The sequence below is a fragment of the Lissotriton helveticus genome, chromosome 8 (genome assembly GCF_964261635.1).
Source record: "Lissotriton helveticus chromosome 8, aLisHel1.1, whole genome shotgun sequence".
NCBI classification, from domain to species: Eukaryota; Metazoa; Chordata; class Amphibia; order Caudata; family Salamandridae; genus Lissotriton; species Lissotriton helveticus.
In genome coordinates, this window is record NC_136069.1 from 1225490222 (window position 1) to 1225514946 (window position 24725).

The 24725-nt window shown below is 44.4% G+C and overlaps 1 protein-coding gene across 14 annotated transcripts in view; it reads left to right on the plus strand.

The window, feature by feature from the left end:
* LOC144773261 (uncharacterized) overlaps positions 1 to 23614 on the plus strand; it is a 7170044-nt gene extending 7146430 nt beyond the window's left edge. For all 14 annotated transcript variants that reach the window (XM_078658159.1, XM_078658161.1, XM_078658167.1 and 11 more), the window contains one exon: positions 23327 to 23614. In XM_078658159.1, the coding sequence (XP_078514285.1) occupies positions 23327 to 23421 (95 nt within the window). In that variant the 3' untranslated portion in view covers positions 23422 to 23614. The remainder of the gene's footprint in view (positions 1 to 23326) is intronic.
* The last annotated feature ends 1111 nt before the right edge of the window (positions 23615 to 24725 follow it).

A 24725-nucleotide genomic window follows, 5' to 3' on the forward strand; every position in this document is an offset into this window, starting at 1 on the left:
CAAGATAGTCCTCTGTTTGTTTCTATGTTTAGAGAAAGTAGGGAAGATGAATAAGGTAGTCCTCTGTTTGTTTCTATGCTTAGAGACCAGGGGAGTGGACCAGTTTTGCTTCCTGATCCTGGGCAGGTTAAGATAGTCCAGTTTCTAGCTTGCTGAGTGTCTGAGTGAGGAGTACAAGTCCTATGTCTATTTTGATGCATCTATAGCCAGTAGGATTGTTATTCAGGCTTGTGTGTGCCTAGTAGAAGATGGAGGCGGTTTATTGCTGCAGTTTATGGCCCCGGCCATTTTGGGCCATAGTTTTCCAGGGTGGATGGGCAAAAAAAAGAAACATAAAAATAGAACGAAAAAGAAAAGCTAAACAGTACCTTGTGAAATTACTGAAGAGCAGTCATGCTGGTGTCGTCCGTTTTTTTTCAATGTAGTCAACGGTGCCGTTTTCGGAGTTCCCAGGACTTCAGCCTGCTCCAATTGACTTTCCAGGCTGATGTGTGAATCAACACAGTCCCCAGGAGCCTCGTGATGTCCCAGATCGGCAGCGCGGACAGTCTGGGGGCTGGTATGCAGGCAAGGGTGCCGGCAAGATGCGGGAGACGTCGCCCGACGTAGTGGGAGCCTTGCGGGGTCTGCAGCCTCAAGGGGGACGCAGGGTGGCTCCGAGCAGTAGTGCGGATAGCCAGGGCGAGGCCGAGAAAGCTGGTGAGAAGTGAGGGACACCGCCTACACGGGCGGAAGCTCAGCGGGGTCCGCGACTTCTAGGTGGAAGTAGGAAGTAGGACGACGGTGCGGCAGTGCTATGTGCCGTTGCAGCCGGGCGAGGCCGAGAAAGCTGGTGAGAAGTGAGGAACTGTAAGTCGTCACCGGCGCCTGGGGGAGCTCTCTCCAGTTTGCCCCTGCCGCTCCAGGCCGGATGCTTCCCCTGGGTGCATCCTGATCCTCGGACCCATGATGAGCTGAGTCTGCAGAGGAGCATTCCAGGACTGGTACGAGAGGCTTTGCCCAGTCCGGTCCCAAAGCTCTGGTATGCAGATCCCGTCAACAGCAGTCCGGATGATGACTCGGGCGATGAAGGAAGATTCGCTGGCCAACTTCTCCGATGATCCTCAGCAGGTTCCAGTCGTCGGTCAGTCAGGTAGGAAAATGCGATACAATCCAGTTACTTGTGTGATTCGCGATAGTCGAATCAGGTAGAGTGAAGCAGCACCATCCAGTTACTCTAATTTACTCGAGGCAGCGATAGTTGCTAACAGGGATATTTCCGAAAAGTGGTATCCCAAGCACTGGGAGCTCTTAACAAGAGCTCCTACCAGGCGGCCATTTTCTGAGCAATAATAATTAATTATTATATAAGGTTATTTCGGATGCACAGGCAGCGGCTCGCCAAGTGATACAGAGTGGTCTGGACACTGCGGACTCTGTGGCGCGTATCATGGGCACTGCTGTCGCCACTAGAAGATCAGCTTGGCTGAAATCCTCAGACTTTTCGGCAGATGTTCAAGCGACTTTGCTGGATCTTCCGTTTGATGGATCTGGTCTCTTTGGGAAGAAAGCTGATACGGCCCTGGAGAGATTTAAAGACAGTAGGGCGACTGCTAAATCTTTAGGTCTCCAGATCAGAGGCTCTTCGACCAACAAGAGATTCAGGGGTTTCGGTTGCTCTTCCTTTCGGAATTACCGACAAGGTCAGCAGCAGCAGCAACAGCAGCAGCAGCAGCAGCAAAATTCCATGTACAGATCTTACAGGGTAAAGCAAAGAGCGCGTCCTCGTGGGTGTCAAGCCTCTTCCTCCTCCACTTCCTCCAACCTTTCAGCCACAGAAAAGCAGCCCTAGATCCGCCATTCAGGATCATGTGGGTCCGGTGGGGGGTCAGCTTACCCATTTTCTACAGGAGTGGGAATCGGTTACATCAGATCTTTGGGTTCTCAATCTTGTAGAAAATGGGTATGCCCTTCCTTTTCGGGAATTCCCTCCCAATTACCCTCCTTGCCAAGGTTATTGCACGGAGGAACATCTGTTGCTTCTACAGGAGGAAGTGCTGACTCTGTTAAGAAAGGGTGCGATAGAGGTGGTCCCAGAGCAGGAAAGTGGTCAGGGGTGCTACTCCCGGTATTTCCTGATTCCCAAGAAGGATGGCAGACTTCGTCCAATCCTGGATCTCAGGATCTTGAATCTCTATCTGAAACAAGAGAAATTCAAGATGCTCACCCTTGCTCAGGTTCTTCAAGCGCTGCTAGAAGAACACTGGATGGTGTCGCTTGACTTGCAGGATGTGTACTTTCACATCCCAATCCTGAAGTCGCGTTTTACGGTGGGATCGCAACACTATCAGTTTGCGGTCCTTCCATTTGGACTTACTACAGTGCCTCGAGTCTTCACCAAGGTGATGGCGGTGGTGGCGGCGCATCTCAGAAGGTCGGGGATTCCAGTATTCCCCTATTTGGACGACTGGCTGATCAAAGCAGAGTCGTCAGAGAGAGTGCTCCATCATCAGCAAGAGACAACCCAGTTGTTGTACAGGTTGGGTTTTTCGATAAATGTACCCAAGTCTCACCTGGTGCCCTCCCAGCGCAACCTGTTCATAGGTGCTGTACTGGACACAACTGTATGTCGCGCATTCCCTCCTCCTCAAAGGATTCGCGACATACAGGAAATGATTCCTTTATTTTACAATGGAGCGGTCGTTCCAGTCCTGAAGGTCCTTCGTCTGCTCAGTCTGATGGCTTTCTGCATTCTGCTGGTCATCCATGCATGCTGGCACATGAGGGCGCTCCAGTGGTGCCTCAGCAGGCAGTGGTATCAACACAACGGAGATCTCAGGGAGTCAGTGAGGATCTCCAGAGAAGCTGCGGCGGATCTGTCTTGGTGGGGCGTGGAAGGCAACCTGTCTCAGGGGAAGCCTTTTCAGCTGCCTCCTCCGGTGGCCACAGTAATAACGGATGCATCCACTCTAGGGTGGGGTGCTCATCTGGGGGATCTGGAGGTCAAGGGTCTTTGGTCTCCAGAGGAAAGGTTGCTTCATATCAACCTTCTAGAATTGCGGGCGATACGTTTGGCGCTCAAGGCCTTCCTCCCTTCCCTTCGCGGACGGTCGGTCCAGGTCCTGACGGACAACACGACCGCGATGTGGTACATCAACAAGCAGGGAGGAGTGGGGTCGCAGTGTCTCTGAAGAGAGGCTGTGCGTCTCTGGTCCTGGGTTCAGGACCATTTGATTTGTCTGATGGCGAATCATCTGGCCGGAGTTCTGAACGTGCGTGCAGACAGTCTCAGTCGGCAGTTCTCGGCCGACCAAGAGTGGAGGCTTCACCCGGAGGTGGTTCGTCATGTCTTTCGGACGTGGGGGACTCCTCAGGTGGACCTGTTCGCCACTTGCGAGAATACTCACTGCCTGTCATTCTGCAGTCTCCAGTATCCGATGCAAGGAGCCTTGGGGGACGCGTTTCAGTTGAGTTGGGGAAGACAACTCCTTTACGCGTTTCCTCCCATACCTTTGATTCCTCGGGTTCTGAGGAAGATTCGCCAAGACCGGGCCCAAGTCATATTGGTCGCCCCGGACTGGCCAAGAAGGGTGTGGTATATAGATCTTCTCCACCTCTCCTCTCACCCGCCGCTCCGTCTCCCTCTCAGGGCAGACCTCGTCTCTCAGATGGAGGGGCAGGTTCTATACCCCTACCTCCAGACATTGCACCTTCATGCCTGGAGATTGAACGGGGCAACCTGAATTCCTTTTCTCTCCCGCCTGACGTGGTGGATGTCATCTTGTCAGCCAGGCGTGACTCCGCTAAATCCATCTATTCATATAGATGGTCAAAATTTGTCACGCGGTGTGGGGAGAAATCTATTGACAATGAGAGAGCCCGTTTGTCTAATGTTCTCCAGTTTGCCCTCTCTCTGGCGCAGCAAGGGCTTGCTGTTGCCACAGTTAAGGGCTATCTTTCTGCGCTGTCGGCATTTCTCTGCTTGCCTGACCAGCCATCTCTTTTTAAATCTCCTGTAGTTTTAAGGTTTTTGAAGGGCCTCACAAATAAGTTCCCTCCTACTCCTTTTATTGTGCCTCAGTGGGACTTAAATCTTGTCTTGACCTTTTTAATGGGTACTCCCTTTGAGCCTCTTCACAAATGTCCTATGAGGCTTTTGACTCTTAAGATAGTCTTCCTCGTTGCAATAACCTCAGCAAGGAGGGTAAGTGAGCTTCAAGCTCTTAGTTCCAAGCCCCCTTTCTTGACCATTCATACTGATCGAATGGTTCTTAGGACCAGGGCTGCTTTTCTCCCAAAGGTGGTGACTCCTTTCCACCTTGGTAAATCCATTACCCTCCCTACCTTTTATCCTCCCCCGCACCCTTCCAAGGAGGAGGAGAGATTACACCATCTGGACCCCAAAAGGGCGGTGTCCTTTTACCTGGACAGATCTAAAGACTGTAGATTGGATGACCAGCTCTTCGTTGGGTTTGCTGGCTGCAAAAGAGGAAGAGCGGTCCGTAAAAGACCTTTGTCAAGATGGATCGTCCTCTGTATAAAGATCTGCTACTCTTTGGCGGGTAAGGAACCACCAGAGGGTATAAGGGCTCATTCTACAAGAGCTAAATCTTCAACCTCAGCATTGGCTAGAGGTGTTCAGGTAGAGGACATTTGTAGGGCGGCAACTTGGTCTTCCCTCCACACTTTCGCAAAGCATTACTGCTTAGATTCCGAAGTGAGGAGGGACGGCCACTTTGTGCGTTCTGTCCTTCAGGATTTCCTGGTTTAGAAGAGTGGACGCCCTCCACCGGAAGTGGGGACTGCTGTGGGACTCTATTCACAAGGTGAGGAATCCACACAGCAGATGGATCTATCAGAAGAACAAGTTACTTACCTTCGGTAACGCTTTTTCTGGTAGATACAATATCTGCCTGTGGATTCCTCACTGACCCACCTGCCTCCCAGTTGTCCACTCTTCTATACCAGAGTTTCCATAATGTATTTATTTTATTGTCAAGGAGTTGTTTATTTCAAATGTTTTATTGCATTTGCTTCACACTGTGTGTGTTACCTTGATATTTGTACTGAGTATACTGTGTATATGTCTACTGTCATTGGTCCGTCCGTGTGCCTCGAAGGCACGGAAAAAAGGGCGGAACTGATGTCATCACGCCGGCGTGGGCCTATTATAGGCGTCGGTGACGTCAGCGGAGTCGCGAGCGATGCCGTGTCTCTATGACGTCCAAGTCCACGTCGGCGTGAGGCTACGAAAAGAATTTCCGAATGTTGCTGGCGCAAGGGGGATATTCACAAGGTGAAGAATCCACAGGCAGATTTTGTATCTACCAGAAAAAGCGTTACCGAAGATAAGTAACTTGTTCTTTACAGTGGGATCTCAACACTACCAGTTTGCAGTCCTTCCGTTTGGATTTACAGTTGCACCACTTGTCTTCATGAAGGTGATCGCGGTGGTACCAGCACATCTCAGAAGGTCGGGGATCCCTGCTTTCCCCTATCTGGATGACTGGCTGCTCAAAGCGAGCTCGCCAGAGATGGTGCTGTATAATTTGCAAGTAACAACGCAGCTGTTGTTCGACTTGGGTTTCTCGATAAATGTACCCAAATATCACCTGGTGCCCTTCCAGCGCAACCTGTTCATAGGGGCGGTACTAGACACTACTGTGTGTTGACTCGAGCTTTCCCGCCTCCGCAGAGGATTCTCAACATTCAGGAATTGATTCCTTTGTTGCACGATGGAGCGGTGGTTCCAGTCCTGAAGGTCATACGCCTGCTCGGTCTGTTCACTTTCTGCATACTGTTGGTCAACCATGCACGCTGGCACATGAGGGCACTCCAGTGGTGTCTTAGCAGGCAGGGGTATCAGCACAATGGAGTTATAAGGAAGATGGTCAGAATCTCCAGGAGCTGTCTTGGTGGAGTGTTTCGGACAACCCGTCTCAAGGGAGGCCTTTTCAACCTCCTCCACCAGTGGCCACAGTGATCACAGATGTTTCCACTGTAGGGTGGGGAGCACATCTGGGGGATCTGGAGGTCAGAGGTCTTTGGTCTCCAGAGGAAATGTTGCTTTACATCAAACTTCTAGAATTGCAGGCAATGCATTTGGCTCTCAAGGCCTTCCTTCCCTCCCTTTGTGGTCAGTCAGTTCAAGTCCTGACAGACAACACTACTGCGATGTGGTACATCAACAAGCATGGAGGAGCAGGGTCATTGTCTCTGCAGAGAGGCTCTGCGGCTCTGGCTCTGGCCCTGGGTTCAGGGCCATCGGATTTGCGTAATTACAAATCACCTCGCTGGGGTGTTGAACTTGCGTGCTACAGTCTCAGTTGGCAGTACTCACCCAACCACGAGTGGTGAATCAAAAGAGATGATTCTCCGCATCATCAGGTTGTGGGGGTCTCCTCAGGTGGACCGATTTGCCGCTCACAAGAACGCGCACTGCCTGTCATTCTGTAGTCTTCAGTATCCAATTCAGGGAGCATTGGGGGACACGTTTCAACTTGATTGTGGCTTTCGGCTTCCTTACGCGTTTCCTCCCGTACCCTTGATTCCTCGGGTTTTGAGGAAGATTTGTCAAGACAGGGCCCAAGTTATATTGATTGCCCTGGATTGGCCAAGAAGGGTGTGGTACGCAGATCTTCGTCATCTCTCATCGCACCCTCCACTCCGTCTCCCTCTCAGTGCAGACCTCCTCTCACAGTCGCTGGGGCAGGTTCTACACCCCCACTTTCAGAGCCTGCATCTTCATGCCTGTAGATTGGATGGGGCAACCTGAGCTCTTTCTCTCTCCCACCAGATGTGGTGAATGTTATTTTACCATCTAGGAGGCACTTGAACAAATCTGTTTATTCCTCTAGATGGGCTAGGTTTGTGAAGTGGTGTGGAGAGAGATCCATTGATCCTTTCAAGTCTCATTTATTGGATGTACTTAGTTGTTCGCTTTTCTTGGTCCAGCAAGGTTGTGCGGTGGCTATGGTTAAGAGCTACTTGTTGGCCTTGTCGGCCTTCCTTTGTTTGCTGGACCAGCCGTCTTTATTTAAGTCCCCCATTGTCATGCGGTTCATTAAGGGCCTCACTAATAGGTTTCCTCCCACTCCCTTCATAGTTGCCATTTGAGTCTGCTTTCGTTTAAGACTAATTTTCTGCTGGCTATCACCTCGGCCAGGAGGGTAAGTGAGCTGCGGGGTCTTATCTCCAAGCCTCCATTTTCTTCATTTCATGCGTATAAGATGGTTCTTAGGACCAGAGCAGCTTTCTGGCCTAAGGTGGTTACTCCCTTCCACCTAGGGCAATCTATCACTTTACCCACTTTCTATCCTCCCCCTCACCCTTCCAAGGAGGAGCGACTTCACTGCCTGGACCCTCGGAGGGTGGTCAGATTCTACCTGGACAGGACCAGGGACTCGAGGTTGGACAACCAACTCTTTGTTGGCTACGTGGGAGAAGATTAAGGGCAAAGCCATCCGTAAGACAACGCTGTACAGGTGGATGATCTTGTGCATCAAGATATGCTACGCCCTGGTCAAGAAGGAGCCGCCTGAAAGTTTCAGAGCTCATTCTACTAGAGCAAAGTCTTCTACATCTGCTTTGGCTAGGGGTGTCCCTCTAGTGGACATTTGTAAGGCTGCATCATTGGCCTCCCTCCACACTTTTGCAAAGCATTATTGTATGGATTCTGAGGTGAGATGGGGTGGCCATTTTGCATGATCTGTGCTGCAGGACTTTTTTGGTATGAGTGGGTAGACACCCTCCTGGAGTGGTACTGCTGTGGGATTCAATTCAAAAGGTAAGAAATCCACAGGCAGATGTATCCATCAGAAGAACAAGTTACTTGCTTTCGGTAACGCTTTTTGTGGTGGATACAGTATCTGCCTGTGGATTCCTCACTGATTCACCCTCCACCCCATTGTCCACCTATATATATATATATATATATATATATATATATATATATATATATATATATATATATATATATATATATATATATATATATATATGTATACTGGCTCTTCCCTTCAAACACCCACTGGAGGGTGAAAAGCAGTGAAAAATAACAGGATTAATGGCAGCTACCTCGTGAAATGTCAACGAACTTTGAACTACAAGTTCCAGCAAACCTGCAAGCTGTACATCAAAGTCAGACCACCTGGGGGCAGGTACTGCGGTTCAAAATGAGGAACTTGCGGCGAGGCAGCTACCACAGTCAGTTCCGGTCCGTGATCAAGAGGCAGGAGCCTCGAAACGCGTAGGACCTTGCGCAAACAACTTTGAAAGGATTGCTGTTTCCAATGAATAAACGGACCTCTTAACAAACAATAAGGGAGTCCTACTTGAGTTTTTGTGTGCGCCTTGAAGCTAGTGGCAAAATTTTGGTTTGATATATATATATATATAATATATATATATATATATATATATATATATATATATATATATATATATATATATATATATATATATATATATATATATATATATATACACACAATCCTCCCTTGGCAGAGAGAAAAACTTGGGACGAACTCTCGTACTTCCAAATCTTTTGCTATTTTTATTTACTTTTAAAGCCTTCAGATAGCATTATGCAGATAAGACAAAACACTGATCAACGCGTTTCGGGAGCACCTCTCCCTTGCTCACGATCACCTGATCACAGGAAGTTAGTTCTTTTAAAGCAACATTGTTTCATTTCCTGTTTCGTGTGTCCATTGTCTCTAAGCATTCTGGAGGTTGTAGTTTTAATTAAAAACATGGGTTTTACCTTACACTTTTATTCATAATATTTATGTAAACTTGTCCCATTTTCGACATTGATACTATTATGTGTCATAGTTCAATGGATCTTAATTTTACTCTGCCATTTCATTTGGTTTTTATGAATTTTTTCCACTTCAAAAAGTCTCATTTTTTGTTCGTTTTGTTTTATCCCTCTAGTGGGAAGTGTCATTTTTCTTCCTTCATTTTGAGTGCTGTGTTCTTCATTACTTTCTTTTGATCTCTTGTGGATTTCATTCATACAGTTCTATTTGTTCTTTCTTCTTTTTTGCTTCTTACATGTTTTCTTTTTTTCTTCCTTTTTTCTTTAGTTTGTTTTTTTGATTGTTTGTCGATTTTCCAAGTTTACAATTCTCTTGAAGCTTGCCCACGGAGTGTTCTGTTTCTTAATTTTCTTTATAAATGTATGTAAAGTTCTTCCGATTGGTTGAGTCCATACGGGTGCATTGTCCTTAGCTTGATGATGTATCTCGATTCCTTTCGACGAAGTTCTCTCTCTCTGTCGCCGCCTCTTTTCATTTGTGGAACTGTGTCTATTCCAAAAAACTTTAGTTGTTTCCAGTCACCTTGATGGTGTTGTTCCATATGTTTCGTGACGGCGTTCGCTCGATCTTTGTGCACCGTCGCTCTGACGTGTTCCAGGATTCGTTTTTATAACTCGCAGATTGTGCTGCCAACGTATTGTAGTGGGCATGGGCATTCCACTATGTATACCACATATTGCGTTTTGCATGTTATTTATTGTCTAATCTCCCATGATTTCTCATTTTTCATTTTCAGTGTTTTAGTTTGTTTTGCGATTTGACACACCTTACACATGTGGCATTTCACGAATCCCTTTGTTTTGAGCCAATCACCTTCCTTCTTTTTTGGCTTAAAGTGACTGTGAATTAAATGATCTTTCAAGTTCCTTGGCCTTCGGTATGTTACTACCGGATGTTTCCCCATCACTTCTTTGACCGTACTGTCCAGTTGTAGAATTTTCCAATTCTTTCTCAGAATACTCATGACTTGTTTACTTTCCACCGTGAAGTCCGTTATAAAGCGTACTGGTTCCTTATCTTTCATACTTTCTCTTTGTTTTGGCTTCAAACAGTCCTCTCTTCGCTTTTCATTCGCTTTTTCCCAGCTTTTCAGAACTATTTTGTTGTTATATTTTCTCCTTTTGAAACGTTCCGCTGTTTGTTGGCCATGTTTCTGCCACTCTTGTTCCTCACTGCAAATGAGCCGAATTCTGAGGAATTCCCCGTATGGGATACTGGCTTTCAAGGATTCCTGATGGAAGCTGGTTGCTTCTAAGGTTGAATTAGTCGCTGTACTCTTGCGGTGTAGAGTAGTGTGGATCTGATTGTCTCTGATGTAGATTTCTGTATCTAGAAATACTACCCGATCCTTGCTTGTCTCAAACGTGAATTTCAGTTGGGTGGTGCTGTTGTTTAAAATTTCGAAGTACTCTCGAAACTCCTCACTTGTCCCATCCCATATTATGAAAAGATCATCTATAAATCTTTTCCAGGAGATGATCTTATTCAAATATACATCATTTTCCGCTTTCCACGCCACTTCCTTTTCCCAGTACCCCATCGTTAAGCAGGCGTAGTTTGGACTAAAGGAAAAGCCCATTGCTGTGCCATTCCTTTGCCGGTACACTACTTCACCAAAGAGTAAAATATTTTTGTTCAGGCAGATCTCAATCATCTGTCTGAGCATGTGGTTATGGTCTTGGTATTCTATATTTCTCTCCTGTAAGAAGAAGCTGCATGCTTCTATGCCAAAGTCATTCTCTATTGTTGTATATAAAGATACTAATCACAATGAGAAGGTCCCAGGGGTATTTAAAGACCCTTACTGTTGAGTCCCCTGAACAGAAATGACACCAACATAAGTCAACAGTGAGTCTACACAAACAAAGTACCCAAATATACCATATAATAGGGAAAGGTATAACAAAAACGAGTTCCCATCAGTCCACCATCGAGACCGCCCTTCATCATCTGGGATCTCTTTTGACACATATAACTATTGCTGTTAAAGGTGAAAAAACCTGTACTGGCTGTGTAACAAAACCATGTACCAGGAAAAACCACAGCAATTATGTAGATGTGAAAAAAAATGGCGTGTCTAGTGGAGAACTGAATAGCAGTGCATAGAAAAAAGTGTGTTGTGAAAAGAATAAGAAAAAGGGTTCTAAAATTAGGTCGTGATCAGGAACAACAATTTTAATAAACACCCTCACACTCCTAAATCAATAAAAACAGTGCAAATTAGTGGCATAACAAATAACCACTTAATCAAGATGTAAGGTCGACATGTTTCTGCAGTCTAATGGAGTCTCGAGATCTCCTGCTGCTTCTTCAGGACCATTAGTGCTACTGCTGGATAAGATCAAAAAAGAAAATAAACCATATCACCTGGATAGTGTATGTTACTGTACAATCATCCTCTCATCCCGTTCGATGAGAAGGAAAAGCCCCACCTCACCTGGCGCAAGCTCAGGTAGTGGATGCACCGCACTCTCCGTCGGTACACCGGTCGTCCCTCTAAGCTCAATCTTGGGGAGGAAGATTGAGCTTAGAGGGACGGCCGGTGTACCGACGGAGAGTGCGGTGCATCCACTACCTGAGCTTGCGCCAGGTGAGGTGGGGCTTTTCCTTCTCATCGAACGGGATGAGAGGATGATTGTACAGTAACATACACTATCCAGGTGATATGGTTTATTTATTTTTTTGATCTTATCCAGCAGTAGCACTAATGGTCCTGAAGAAGCAGCAGGAGATCTCGAGACTCCATTAGACTGCAGAAACATGTCGACCTTACATCTTGATTAAGTGGTTATTTGTTATGCCACTAATTTGCACTGTTTTTATTGATTTAGGAGTGTGAGGGTGTTTATTAAAATTGTTGTTCCTGATCACGACCTAATTTTAGAACCCTTTTTTTATTCTTTTCACAACACACTTTTTTCTATGCACTGCTATTCAGTTCTCCACTAGACACGCCATTTTTTTCCACATCTACGTAATTGCTGAGGTTTTTCCTGGTACATGGTTTTGTTACACAGCCAGTACAGGTTTTTTCACCTTTAACAGCAATAGTTATATGTGTCAAAAGAGATCCCAGATGATGAAGGGCGGTCTCGATGGTGGACTGATGGGAACTCGTTTTTGTTATACCTTTCCCTATTATATGGTATATTTGGGTACTTTGTTTGTGTAGACTCACTGTTGACGTATATAAAGATACAACATCCATTGTTACCAACAGATAGGACTCTTGCCACGATGTATTCTGTAACATATTTAATATGTCAGTTGTATCCCGTATATAGGAACTAAGATGTTTTACATACGGCTGTAAGAAGTAATCAATGAAGTTTGCTAACGGCTCTAGCAAAGAGCCCTTTGCCGATAGTATCGGCCGTCCCGGTGGTTTCTTTTGATCCTTATGTAACTTGGGCAAGAAGTAGATTGTTGCCGATACAGTGTGATTCACTGTTAAGTATTTGCGCTCCTCTTCATTGATTTGACCTTTCATTGTCCATTCTTGAAGTTTTGCATCCAGCATTTCCTTTATTTCATTTGTCGGATTCTTTTTTAGTTTCTCATAATAGGCACTGTTCCAAAGCTGCGGATGAGCTTCAAGGACATATGCTGTCTTGTCTTGGATTACGATGTTCCCACCCTTATCCGCAATTTTAATTTCTATGTTGTTGTCATTCATAAGGTTTTTCAGGGCTTCTCTTTCATCCTTGGTCAAATTGTCTTTATGAGTTTGACTTTTTAGTTTGTACACATCTTCAATTACAGCTTCTTGAAATAAATCATGCATGCAGCTTCTTCTTACAGGAGAGAAATATAGAATACCAAGACCATAACCACATGCTCAGACAGATGATTGAGATCTGCCTGAACAAAAATATTTTCCTCTTTGGTGAAGAAGTGTACCGGCAAAGGAATGGCACAGCAATGGGCTTTTCCTTTAGTCCAAACTACGCCTGCTTAACGATGGGGTACTGGGAAAAGTAAGTGGCGTGGAAAGCGGAAAATGATGTATATTTGAATAAGATCATCTCCTGGAAAAGATTTATAGATGATATTTTCATAATATGGGATGGGACAAGTAAGGAGTTTCGAGAGTACTTCGAAATTTTAAACAACAGCACCACCCAACTGAAATTCACGTTTGAGACAAGCAAGGATCGGGTAGTATTTCTAGATACAGAAATCTACATCAGAGACAATCAGATCCACACCACTCTACACAGCAAGAGTACAGCGACTAATTCAACCTTGGAAGCAACCAGCTTCCATCAGGAATCCTTGAAAGCCAGTATCCCATACGGGGAATTCCTCAGAATTCGGCGAATTTGCAGTGAGATCAAAAGAAAGTAATGAAGAACACAGCACTCAAAATGAAGGAAGAAAAATGAAACTTCCCACTAGAGGGATAAAACAAAACAAACAGAAAATGAGACTTTTTGAAGTGGAAAAAATTCATAAAAACCAAATGAAATGGCAGAGTAAAATTAAGATCCATTGAACTATGACACATAATAGTATCAATGTCGAAAATGGGACAAGTTTACATAAATATTATGAATAAAAGTGTAAGGTAACACCCATGTTTTTAATTAAAACTACAACCTCCAGAATGCTTAGAGACAATGGACACACGAAACAGGAAATGAAACAATGTTGCTTTAAAAGAACTAACTTCCTGTGATCAGGTGATCGTGAGCAAGGGAGAGGTGCTCCCGAAACGCGTTGATCAGTGTTTTGTCTTATCTGCATAATGCTATCTGAAGGCTTTAAAAGTAAATAAAAATAGCAAAAGATTTGGAAGTACGAGAGTTCGTCCCAATTTTTCTCTCTGCCAAGGAAGGATTGTGTGTATATTTTGGAGCGGCGTGGTTCTGCCGCAGGGATCACGAACCGAGCGCCGAGCGCTGCATTTCCTGGACACAGAGAACCGAAGGAAGGAATATATATATATATATATATATATATATATATATATATATATATATATATATATATATATATATATATATATATCACTGAAAAAACCATAGGTTATAGACCATATATAGTTAGGAATTAGCATTTAAAAAACCTTATTTTACTCACACAAAACCATTGAAATTCCATATATAGTTAGTTGCACTAACTATATATCGCGCACCTGCAATCCACTGCTGATGATGTCACATATTACATCATTCATGACATGGTCAGTGACATCACTGATGACATCACTGATGACATCTCAAATGACATCACTGATGACATCACTGATGACAACATCCAGTGACTGTATGTTTCTGTAAAGTTAAAATATATCTTACATATTGAAGAATGAGTGGATGTATAAGTGTCTGGATGAAGGATTTAGTAGGTGCGTGACTGACTGTATGAGTGAGTGATTAAATGTGTCTCACTGAATGCATGGGTTAGTGACTAAACTGTCTTAATTTGTGCATCATTATGTCTGTTGTTCTGTAAACTGCTGCATGTGTTGATCATTAGCTATACGAGAGGCTATATGTGTTATTAATTGCTTGCCCAAGTATTTCTATGGGAGATTGAGTTTGTGTGGGGGTGGCTGAAAGGTGTGTGACTCTATGCATAGATGTGTGAACAGTTTATTCACTAGGTGTATGAGTTCAAGAGTGCATGTGGAAACAGCTACATGGGCAGTTGACTGTGTGCATGAGTGTATTGATGAGTAAATGGATATCTCAATGCTACATGTCATAGTAAGTACATATGTAAAACACAGTACATGTGAGAGTTGGCATATATAAATAACTGTGCATGAGAGCCACCGAATGAGTGAGTGGTTGTATCGATCATTGTGAACTTGTATCAGGGATTGTATAAGAGAGTAAATATGTGTTAGTATATGTTTCAATAAGTAAGGTGTGTTTAACTGTATAGTTGAAGAAATGGAGATGAGATTGTTTCTTTGCATGACTGACTGGGTGTGTGAGTAACTCCATGGATGAGTGGAAGTGTGTGAGTGTCTGTATACACTGAGTGTATCTAAGATTATATTAGAGTCTGAAGAGGTTTATCGTATTAGCACAAGAATGATGTCAAATGAGATGTCATTAGTGATGTCATCAGTGATGTCATTTGAGATGTCATCAGTGATGTCATCAGTGATGTCACTGACCATGTCATGAATGATGTAATATGTGACATCATCAGCAGTGGATTGCAGGTGCGCGATATATAGTTAGTGCAACTAACTATATATGGAATTTCAATGGTTTTGTGTGAGTAAAATAAGGTTTTTTAAATGCTAATTCCTAACTATATATGGTCTATAACCTATGGTTTTTTCAGTGAATTTTCAAGGTTTTGTAAATGCTAATTCCTAACTATATATGGTCTATAACCTATGGTTTTTTCAGTGAATTTCAATGGTTTTTTAATAGCAAATATCATAAGCTGTCGAATGTCAAGTACGTGGTAAGTGAAAACATTTTCGTGTTTATGCACACTGATCTGCTTTGAATGGTGCCCCCCCCCCTCATTTCTATTAGGAGTACTCTCTCTTTGCAGATAGTGAAAGGTAGTTAACGCAGGTCTTTGCCCCCATTGTAATCCGTCGTGCCTGCTTCTCTCTCCATTTGATTCATTGTTATCCAAGTATTTACTGTTTTAGAATTAGTTCTCTTTGGTTCATTCTCTATTTACAAACAAACACAGAGTCGCAATACTCTGTTTAGTCTTTGCAGATAACGAAAAATCGTGTAAAAAAAAAGAAAAGGAATCGAGCAAAATCAGTAGGCCACTAATGGGATCTCTTTTTGACCTCGCTAAAATAGAAACATTAGGAACAACCCCTCATGACAAATACAAAACTAGTGAGATGAACTGAACTCCACACAATGATGGCTGCAAAACAGCTCGGCTCCGCCACCCACCCCGCCCAAAATAACGATAAAGAACGGCTGCCATGATTGGTTGCGGAATGACCACGACGGAGCTACGAAATGGTGCTGCTCTCATGCTAACCCCAGCTTCAGTCTGAAACATCCAGAAACACTGTAGACTACCAATTCGATCAGTTCCGGTAGCGCCCCAATGTAACCCGGTAGAGAAGAACTAGCCCTCCCCTCTTTGACTGATGGTTCTTGTTGCCTGTCCCTTCTGTTGTCATTTAACAGAACTATTTAGCCTGCTGAAAGGGGTTGTGTTCCGACCGCTGGTTGGTGGAGACATTTTGACTATATTCTGTACCTGCGTTGTCGCGTAATGCGTCATATGACGCGCCGCGTTAGCGCATCCGGAAGTCATCCGGGGCGCGCAGCGCGTAACGTAAGCATAACAAGTCATGTGACTTGTTAATAAAACTTTTCATTGGTTCATTTTACTTTTCTTATTGTAATGATGAAAGGCTTGGTCATATGACCTAAAAATTACGCTTTTCATTACTTCCGAACATTATGTTTTCTTAAATATATGTTATAATGTTCCAGGCTAATGTACTTTCCCGGAAATTTTACAACTGTCCTGCAAGTAAAATATATTCTTTTTTCGAGAAAAAGAGCGTTTCTTCGTCCCATGACGGAGCCGTTGAGCAAAAGAGGGTCGACCTGCTGTCTTAGTCGCCGATACGCCTGAATATGAGATTCTTATCGATCACTTTATGTTGCAGGAATAGAAAACACAACAGCCCTTGACCATTTATCTTTACTGCGTTCCTTCGTATTATACCTTTTACCCTTCATGTAATTGGTCTGCTTTATTTCACTTGCCTTTTAATGATTCTAAAACAGTGACTATTATTAAAAACTTTACCAATGTATATACTACTACCATGTTTTCTTTTAAAAACCTTTATTGTGAAAATTTCATTATACAAATACGAGCCTATAACCACGTGGGCCGGCCACGGAGCAAACTGTAATCGTATATGATGAATAGACATTTACACTGTAGAGGAACGTAACGGGCGGGCCATTAGGTTGCAAGAACTAAGGTGTCTAACAGTTACGGAATCGGTGGACGTACATTTTATAATTAAAATACGACAGGGCCAGTTACAATAAAATTATCTAGATATACATTTGCGGGCAAGTACCATGGGTGACGTTAATTCGAACTTTCAACAGTACAGTAATCAATAACACATCAGAACTTAATATCAATAGGGATGTCGAAATATTCAATCAATTCTCGTCCCCGCCCGCCATGTGCTTCAAAACTGCATACGTATCTCGTGATTTCAAGGTTCTGCAACCAGTACACAACAAGGAGTTACGAGTCCCATTTATTCTGGCGCCATTTTGGGCGAGGACGGGCAGGTCCAGGATATAGTCAAAATGTCTCTACCAACCATCGACTATGATGATGTTCATATGCTGTATTTATTAGAGTAACACTCATCTGTCCACATGAAATTAATTTGCCACAATCTAAACATGTCATTTTAATCTTTCCAAAGTTCTTCTAAATATTTGGGACCGTTTCCCTTGCCTCTGAAGCTCTCAGTGCCACTTCTTTGATGAATGTACTAGCAGGTCAGGGGTTCTCCTCCAAATCTCTCTTTTATGCAGCACTATAATTAATTGGTGCCACCTCTCCATATGACGATGCATGGTATAGTTACCACAACTATATTTTTTTTCGGTTCCTCTGGAGAGTTCATCGTGGCAGATGAAGCGTGTAACGTACCGGGCATTTACCTTTTTTTGCATGTACAGGAAAGGAAAAAAAAATCGAGCGTCCGAGTTCTAAGGTGTCCCAGGGCCATTTTGGTGGACCAGGCCCAAATCCAAAGAACAGCTATCTCACAGGCTAATGGGGCGACCCACGCCGAGTTTCAGCATTGTAGGATGACCACACAAGTACAGCAACTTGCTAGACATCACCTCGGTGCCATCCGGATCTCGGCGCCCCACTGCAGATGAAGTGCCTCTCAACTATGAAACCACCACGGTGACATCCGGATCTTGGCGCGTTGTGCTGCCTTCGGCCTATTCGCACATCGGTCCGCTACTGACGCCATCTCACAGGCTAATGGGGCGACCCACGCCGAGTTTCAGCATTGTAGGATGACCACACCAGTACAGCAACTTGCTAGACATCACCTCGGTGCCATCCGGATCTCGGCGCCCCACTGCAGATGAAGTGCCTCTCAACTATGAAACCACCACGGTGACATCCGGATCTTGGCGCGTTGTGCTGCCTTCGGCCTATTCGCACATCGGTCCGCTACTGACGCCATCTCACAGGCTAATGGGGCGACCCACGCCGAGTTTCAGCATTGTAGGATGACCACACCAACTTGCTAGACATCACCTCAGTGCCATCCGAATCTTGGCATCTCAACGCCTAGTGGTATCTTCCATACAAAAAATATTGTTACGCTGCCTTTGGCCCCATTCGCACATCAGTCCGCAACTTAGACATCACCTCGGTGCCATCCGGATCTTGGCATCTCAGCGCCTTGTGGTGTCAGTCAGAAAATATTGTTGTGCTGCCTTCGGCCTATTCGCACATCGGTCCGCTACTGACGCCATCTCACAGGCCAACGGGGCGCCCCACGCCGACTTTCAGCATTGTAGGATGGCCACACCAGTGCGGCAACTTGCTACACACCACCTCGGTGCCATCCGGATCTTGGCATCTCAGCGCCTTGTGGTGTCTTCTACTCCGGAAATATAGTAGAAAATATTGTTGCGCTGCCTTTGGCCCCATTCACACATCAGTCCGCTACTGACACCATCTCACAGGCCAACGGGGCGCCCCACGCCGACTTTCAACATTGTAGGATGGCCACAGAAGTGCGACAACTTACTAGACACCACCTCGGTGCCATCCGGATCTTGGCGCGTTGTGCTGCCTTCGGCCTATTCGCACATCGGTCCGCTACTGACGCAAACTCACAGGCCAACGGGGCGCCCCACGCCGACTTTCAGCATTGTAGGATGGCCACACCAGTGCGGCAACTTCCTACACACCACCTCGGTGCCATCCGGATCTTGGCGCGTAGTGAAGCTGCAGCAGCTGCAAATAAGCTTCAGACAGTGTTACAACCGCTGCTCAGAACTCTCAACTATGACACCACCTCGGTGCCATCCGGATCTTAGCGCGTTGTATTGCCTTCGGCCTATTCGCACATCGGTCCGCTACTGACGCCGCCTCACGTGCCAACGTATTTTCTCCGCATTTTATACCCTATGCCGCATAACAGGTCATGTGACTTGTTTATAAAACTTTTCATTGGTTCATTTTACTTTTGGTTTCCTAATGATGGAAGGCTTGATCATATGACCTAAAAACAACACTTTTCATTGGATGAAAACTTTTTTTTTCCCCCAAACGATGAAAGCCCCACCTTGTTTCTGGATGTTTCAGACTAAACTGGCGTCACCATGAGAGCACCACCATCTCGTAGCTCCGTCGTGGTCATTCCGCGAGCAATCATGGCAGCCGCTCCCCACCAGAAGCCTGCAGGACTCGGGGCCCCCAAAACTTTTGATGAATTCTCAAGGCGGAGGGGACGCTTTCGAGAATGGGGTCCAAGACCTAGCAGACAAGCGTCCGATTTCCAAGGTGTCCCAGGGCCATTTCAGTGGACCAGGCCCAAAAAGGAAACAGCATGCCGCCATTTTGAGAGTCCTGTGACAGCCGCCTATCGCTGCACCGCAAGAGTGGGCGCAACTCAGCTGAATGGCGGATTTTGACACAGTGGACCAAAAGCGGACGGAATGGCAACTGAAACGGTAAAGGGGCGCCCCACTAAAACAGATGAGACTCCACCTGGAGAGGCCCGTTCACGCCGCCTCCCCCGGGGCGCTCCACGCCGTTATTCGGAGCAGCATTGTAGGATACCAAAACCAGTGCGGCAACTTACTGGACATCACCTTGGTGCCATCGTTCTGCTGCCTTGGAACTATTCGCACAACAGTTTGCTACTGATGACCCACCCCCCGCGACGCCCCACGCCGTTATTTGCTGGGTGGCAACTTACTAGACATCACTTTCGTGTCATCTAGATTTCGGCGCGTTCTGCTGCCTTGGAACTATTCGCACAACAGTTTGCTACTGATGACCCACCCCCCGCGACGCCCCACGCCGGAAATCTGGACGTTGTGCTGCGTTGGGACTATTCGCACAGCCGACCGCTACTTCGTTGTTTTTCTCTAAAAATGTTTATATGTTATTACTATTTTTGTTTTCTTGTATATATTTATAAATTATTAAAGTTTTATAATCTTACTACTTTGTCGGAGTGCTATATATTTTTAATGTGACACATAATTGTAAAAACTTTGATGTACAAAGAGTCATCCCTGGAATCTTCCGCTTCACGCTCGGTCCCCTCCCCAATCACAATACAGGATGGTTTTCAGATAATAGCAACGCTTCTGCTGTGACGGATCTCATCGAGTGTGGGCCTTGATCTACTATAACTCCTTTGAAGACGGGTGATTCTTTACAGCTGTGGCCATAAACTACATCTGCAGGGCTAGCTGATAGCCTAGGACCGGCCTGGACAATCGGACACAGAGGAAAAGGAGTGTCAGAGGGTGCGGTAGTGAATAGGGCGAAAGGGAGGTGTCGGGCGGGCACAGGGTGTGATTCTCAGGGAAGAACAGCGCAGATGGGGGGAGGTTTATTACCCATGCATAAAACAGAGAGCGGGGGTGACCACTGCCTGGGGGAGATGCTTGCGAGGGTGGGGAGCCATGCTAAGGATCGACAGCGTGCACAGAGTGGATCTGGTCAAGGCATCTAAAATGGCTGCCGTGCACGACAAAAGTGTGGCATTTGAAAAAAGACAAGATGGCGCACACAATGTTTTTCAACAATTCCTGATTTCCTTCGAATCGAACGTTAACAGACGTTGGGGCATATTACCAAAGTTAAGCGATATTTATCCCTAACGATGCATTGCAAAGATTTTTTTACCGTCAGAAATTATCGCAGATAAACCTTGCTATTATCAAGGTTTATCGCAAATACGATAAAAAACGAGCGCAATGCATTAATATCGCTGAAAACTCCGCGATATTCATGCATTACCGAGCTAATGCTCTTAGCCATGTTATCCACCTCCCATTGGATAACATGGCTAAGAACTGCTCAGGGCAGCTGTTACTTTTTGGAGATATTCGCGCTTATCTCGAATATTTCCAAAAGTTGATAATAGGAGATAGCGATGTTAGCGACTGTTTCCAGTCGCTAACATCTTGGCATGCCCACTTTGCATGTCATTAGTGATAAATATCACTCACATGCAAAGTGGGACCCAAGATGGTCGCTATCTCCTACTAGCCGTCGCTAACTGGTGTTAGCAACAGCTAGGTAATACAGATATAATTTTATCTCCGCGAAGCGGAGCGCTGTTACAGATATATATCTTGTTTTTGAACGTTAATTTCTCAAAATGCACTGAAGCACATATATTGAGACATAGCAAAGGCACATCGGGCTACCAGTCCCTAATATTTTACCAAGTTTCGTGCAAATCCATTCAGCCGTTCGATTATTATTATTATTTTTTTTTTTTGCCCCGCGGGGCCCTTTTAAAACCTCCACATCAAACCTAGGGGGTCAGCGAGGATCTACTATGCCCCCTTATGGTCATCAGCCGTTCGATTATTATTATTATTTTTTTTTTTTGCCCCGCGGGGCCCTTTTAAAACCTCCACATCAAACCTAGGGGGTCAGCGAGGATCTACTATGCCCCCTTATGGTCATTTGCCCCTTCGCTTTGGCCTCCTCTTGTCTCTCGATCCTACCGAGAGACAAGATGGCGGCCGCTACGTACTGTTTGGAATGTTTACAGACACCGGAGAGCCAATCAGCTTCGCTTCGCAAAGCTCCGTAACGCGAAAAGTAGGCGAAGCGGTGCGCTGTTACAGATATATATCTTTTTTTGAACGTTAATTTCTCAAAATCCACTGAAGCACATATATTGAGACCTAGCAAAGGCACATCGGGCTACCAGTCCCTACAATTTTGCCAAGTTTCGTGCAAATCCATTCAGCCGTTCGATTATTATTATTATTATTTTTTTTTGCCCCGCGGGGCCCTTTTAAAACCTCCACATCAAACCTAGGGGGTCAGCGAGGATCTACTATGCCCCCTTATAGTTATTTCCCCCTTTGTTTTGACCTCCTCTTGTCTCTCGATCCTACCGAGAGACAAGATGGCGGCCGCTACGGACTGTTTGGAATGTTGACAGACGCCGGAGAACCAATCAGCTTCGCTTCACAAAGCTCCGTTGCGCGAAAAGTCCGCGAACCAGAGCGCTGCCTGGTCCGCGCTTACAGATATATATCTTTTTTTAAACGTTAATTCCTCAAAATCCACTGGAGCACATATATTGAGACCTACAAAAGGCACATCGGGCTACCAGTCCCTACAATTTTGCCAAGTTTCGTGCAAATCCATTCAGCCGTTCGGGCTAAAAGTGAGGCCAACCGCCCTATGGAAAACTCAATGTTAAAAACACGTTTTGGGACCCCCCTTTTTTCTCGGCCCCCACTGGACGAACCCCCCCCAAATTTTCAAGGGCTGCTCAGAAACAAAATGTGCCATTTTCCTGAAAATTTCAGCCAATTCCGTCCACAAACGCCAAAGTTATTAGACATAGAATTTTCAAAAAACCCATAGAGAAAAAATCCTAACTATATATACCTACTGGCGACCGCCAGTAGGTAATATATATATATATATATATATATACCGATAAGGTTTTTATTGTAGGACATTGTGTTTCCTATGTCTTTTGCTTGCTATTCTGTTTGTTGTTAGGAAATGCTTTGGTTTTAGCTTTTCCTCCTTGCCTATATACTGTGTGTATTTGTGATTATATTGTATACTGTGTATACTTGCATTATGCCGTCAGTCCGTCCGTTCGCCTCGAGGGCACAGAAAAAATGGGTGGCACTGATGTCAGCATGCCGATGAGGTCTTCTTATGGCTCCGATGACATCATACGGAGCTGCGAGTGGAGTCGTGCCATTGTGACGTCCTCATTGACGTGGGAGAGCTAGGGAAAAGTTTCCTTGGAATGCTGGTGCAAAGGGTAACTCAAAAGCTGAGGAATCCACAGGCAGATACTGTATCCACTAGAAAAGGAATTACCAAAGGTAAGTAACTTGTTCTTTATGTCCTTATACTATTGTCCTTATACTATTGAGTGTGTGGAAATGTATAGAGTAGATGTCATCAGTGCCCTTGGCACTTTCTCTGGCATTTGGCATGTAATTTCAGTTGGAGTCATGACACACCGATAACTATGCGATGCAGAATCCGGTACAGTAAGAAAAGATTTGATGCAATTGTGTTAAAAAATGTCAAGTTCCAGTCTGGCACCTAGGAAAGGGTTCAAGTGAGAAATCTGATTAAATAATTATGACTATCATAAAGAACATTACCGAAGGTAAGTAAATTGTGCAAATCTAAGCTACCTTAACAATTTAATTTGTTGTTACATATTTGCAATAATGTCGTTGACTTATGATTCTTTTTGGTACATGCATTTACTTTAATGATATATGAATCATTTATCGTAAAATATTCTGTTCTTTTTGTCTTCTCAGATAGTGGCATCTTTTCAACTTATAAACCTCGACAGAAACGTACACTGTGTGGAAAATTATCTTCAGCTTTCACACGAGCATTTACAAAAAAGTAATCTAATAAGAGACATAAATAAAACATAAATACAGTTTAAGAAACTATTCAGTCAATGTTACCATCTGAATAACGTATTTTGTGTTCACAGTAATATTGTTACATATTTCAACATAATAAAACTTTAAAAATAAAACTTACAGAGATGGGAGTTAATACTGGAAAATGGCAAATTTGTGCAATAAATCTCTAAGAACCCGATTACTGTCAGCTTGGAAAAGAGTGAGATATTTATCTTACCCAATATATTCTGACACCGCTAGAATCTGAATATATCGCGAGCGATGAATATCAGTAAGTTACAATTACTGCCATAGAAATGAAGCATAACATGGATGTTGGTGTTAGCTCACCGAAATCCCCAGGTCCTGCTTTTCAACCGACATTTTTGCATCTTTTTGGCTAATTTTACCTTCCAAAATATATGCGTGGAGTATGAGGCTTATTGTACAACTCATAATTGTGAAATGGGCGGTAACAAGAGTTATGGTTCATATCGCAATTTATCGAGCCAACCATTTTTGAGGCCTAAGAATTCTTTTTGCATTTGTTGAAATTCTTAATATTAATTAATTTCTTATATAATTGCTGTCCGAATATTATATGGTGCTTTATGAAATTTACCAATATTTTCACTCTTTGCCCAAAAATCATATATATATATATATATATATATATATATATATATATATATATATATATATATATATATATATATATATATATATTACCTACTGGCGGTCGCCAGTAGGTAGTTATAGTTAGGACCTAGTTTCCATAGGAAATCCGCAACATTTTATTGGGAATAACTCTGGCGCCGGTTGAGGAATTTGTGTGTAATTTTCCAAAATTTTGGCCAGCTCCGCTCCGCTCCTTCCCTGAAAGTCTCGGGTAGATTCGGCAAGCGGGGGCCGAGAAAAAAGGGGGGTCCCAAAACGTGTTTTCCCCATGTTAATTTCCATAGGACCTTTAGACATGGCTACAGCCCGAACCGCTGAACGGAATTACACCAAACTTGGCAAAATGGTAGAGTCTGGTACGCAGATCACGCTTTTGGTTAAATAGTGTAAATCCCTCCAGTAGTGCGTGAGAAAATTAAAGTTGAAATCAATTATATATCTATAAGCGCGCACCGTGCGCGCACCTTGCCGTGCACGAGCTTCATGCTGATTGGCTGCCACTGTCTGTCAACACTCCAAAACAGAAATGGATGGCAGCCATCTTGTGCCTCAGTAGACTGAGGCACAAGAAAACAGAAAAAAAGTGTATAACTTAAAAAGGGGGCAGGGCACAAGCTGCATGCTC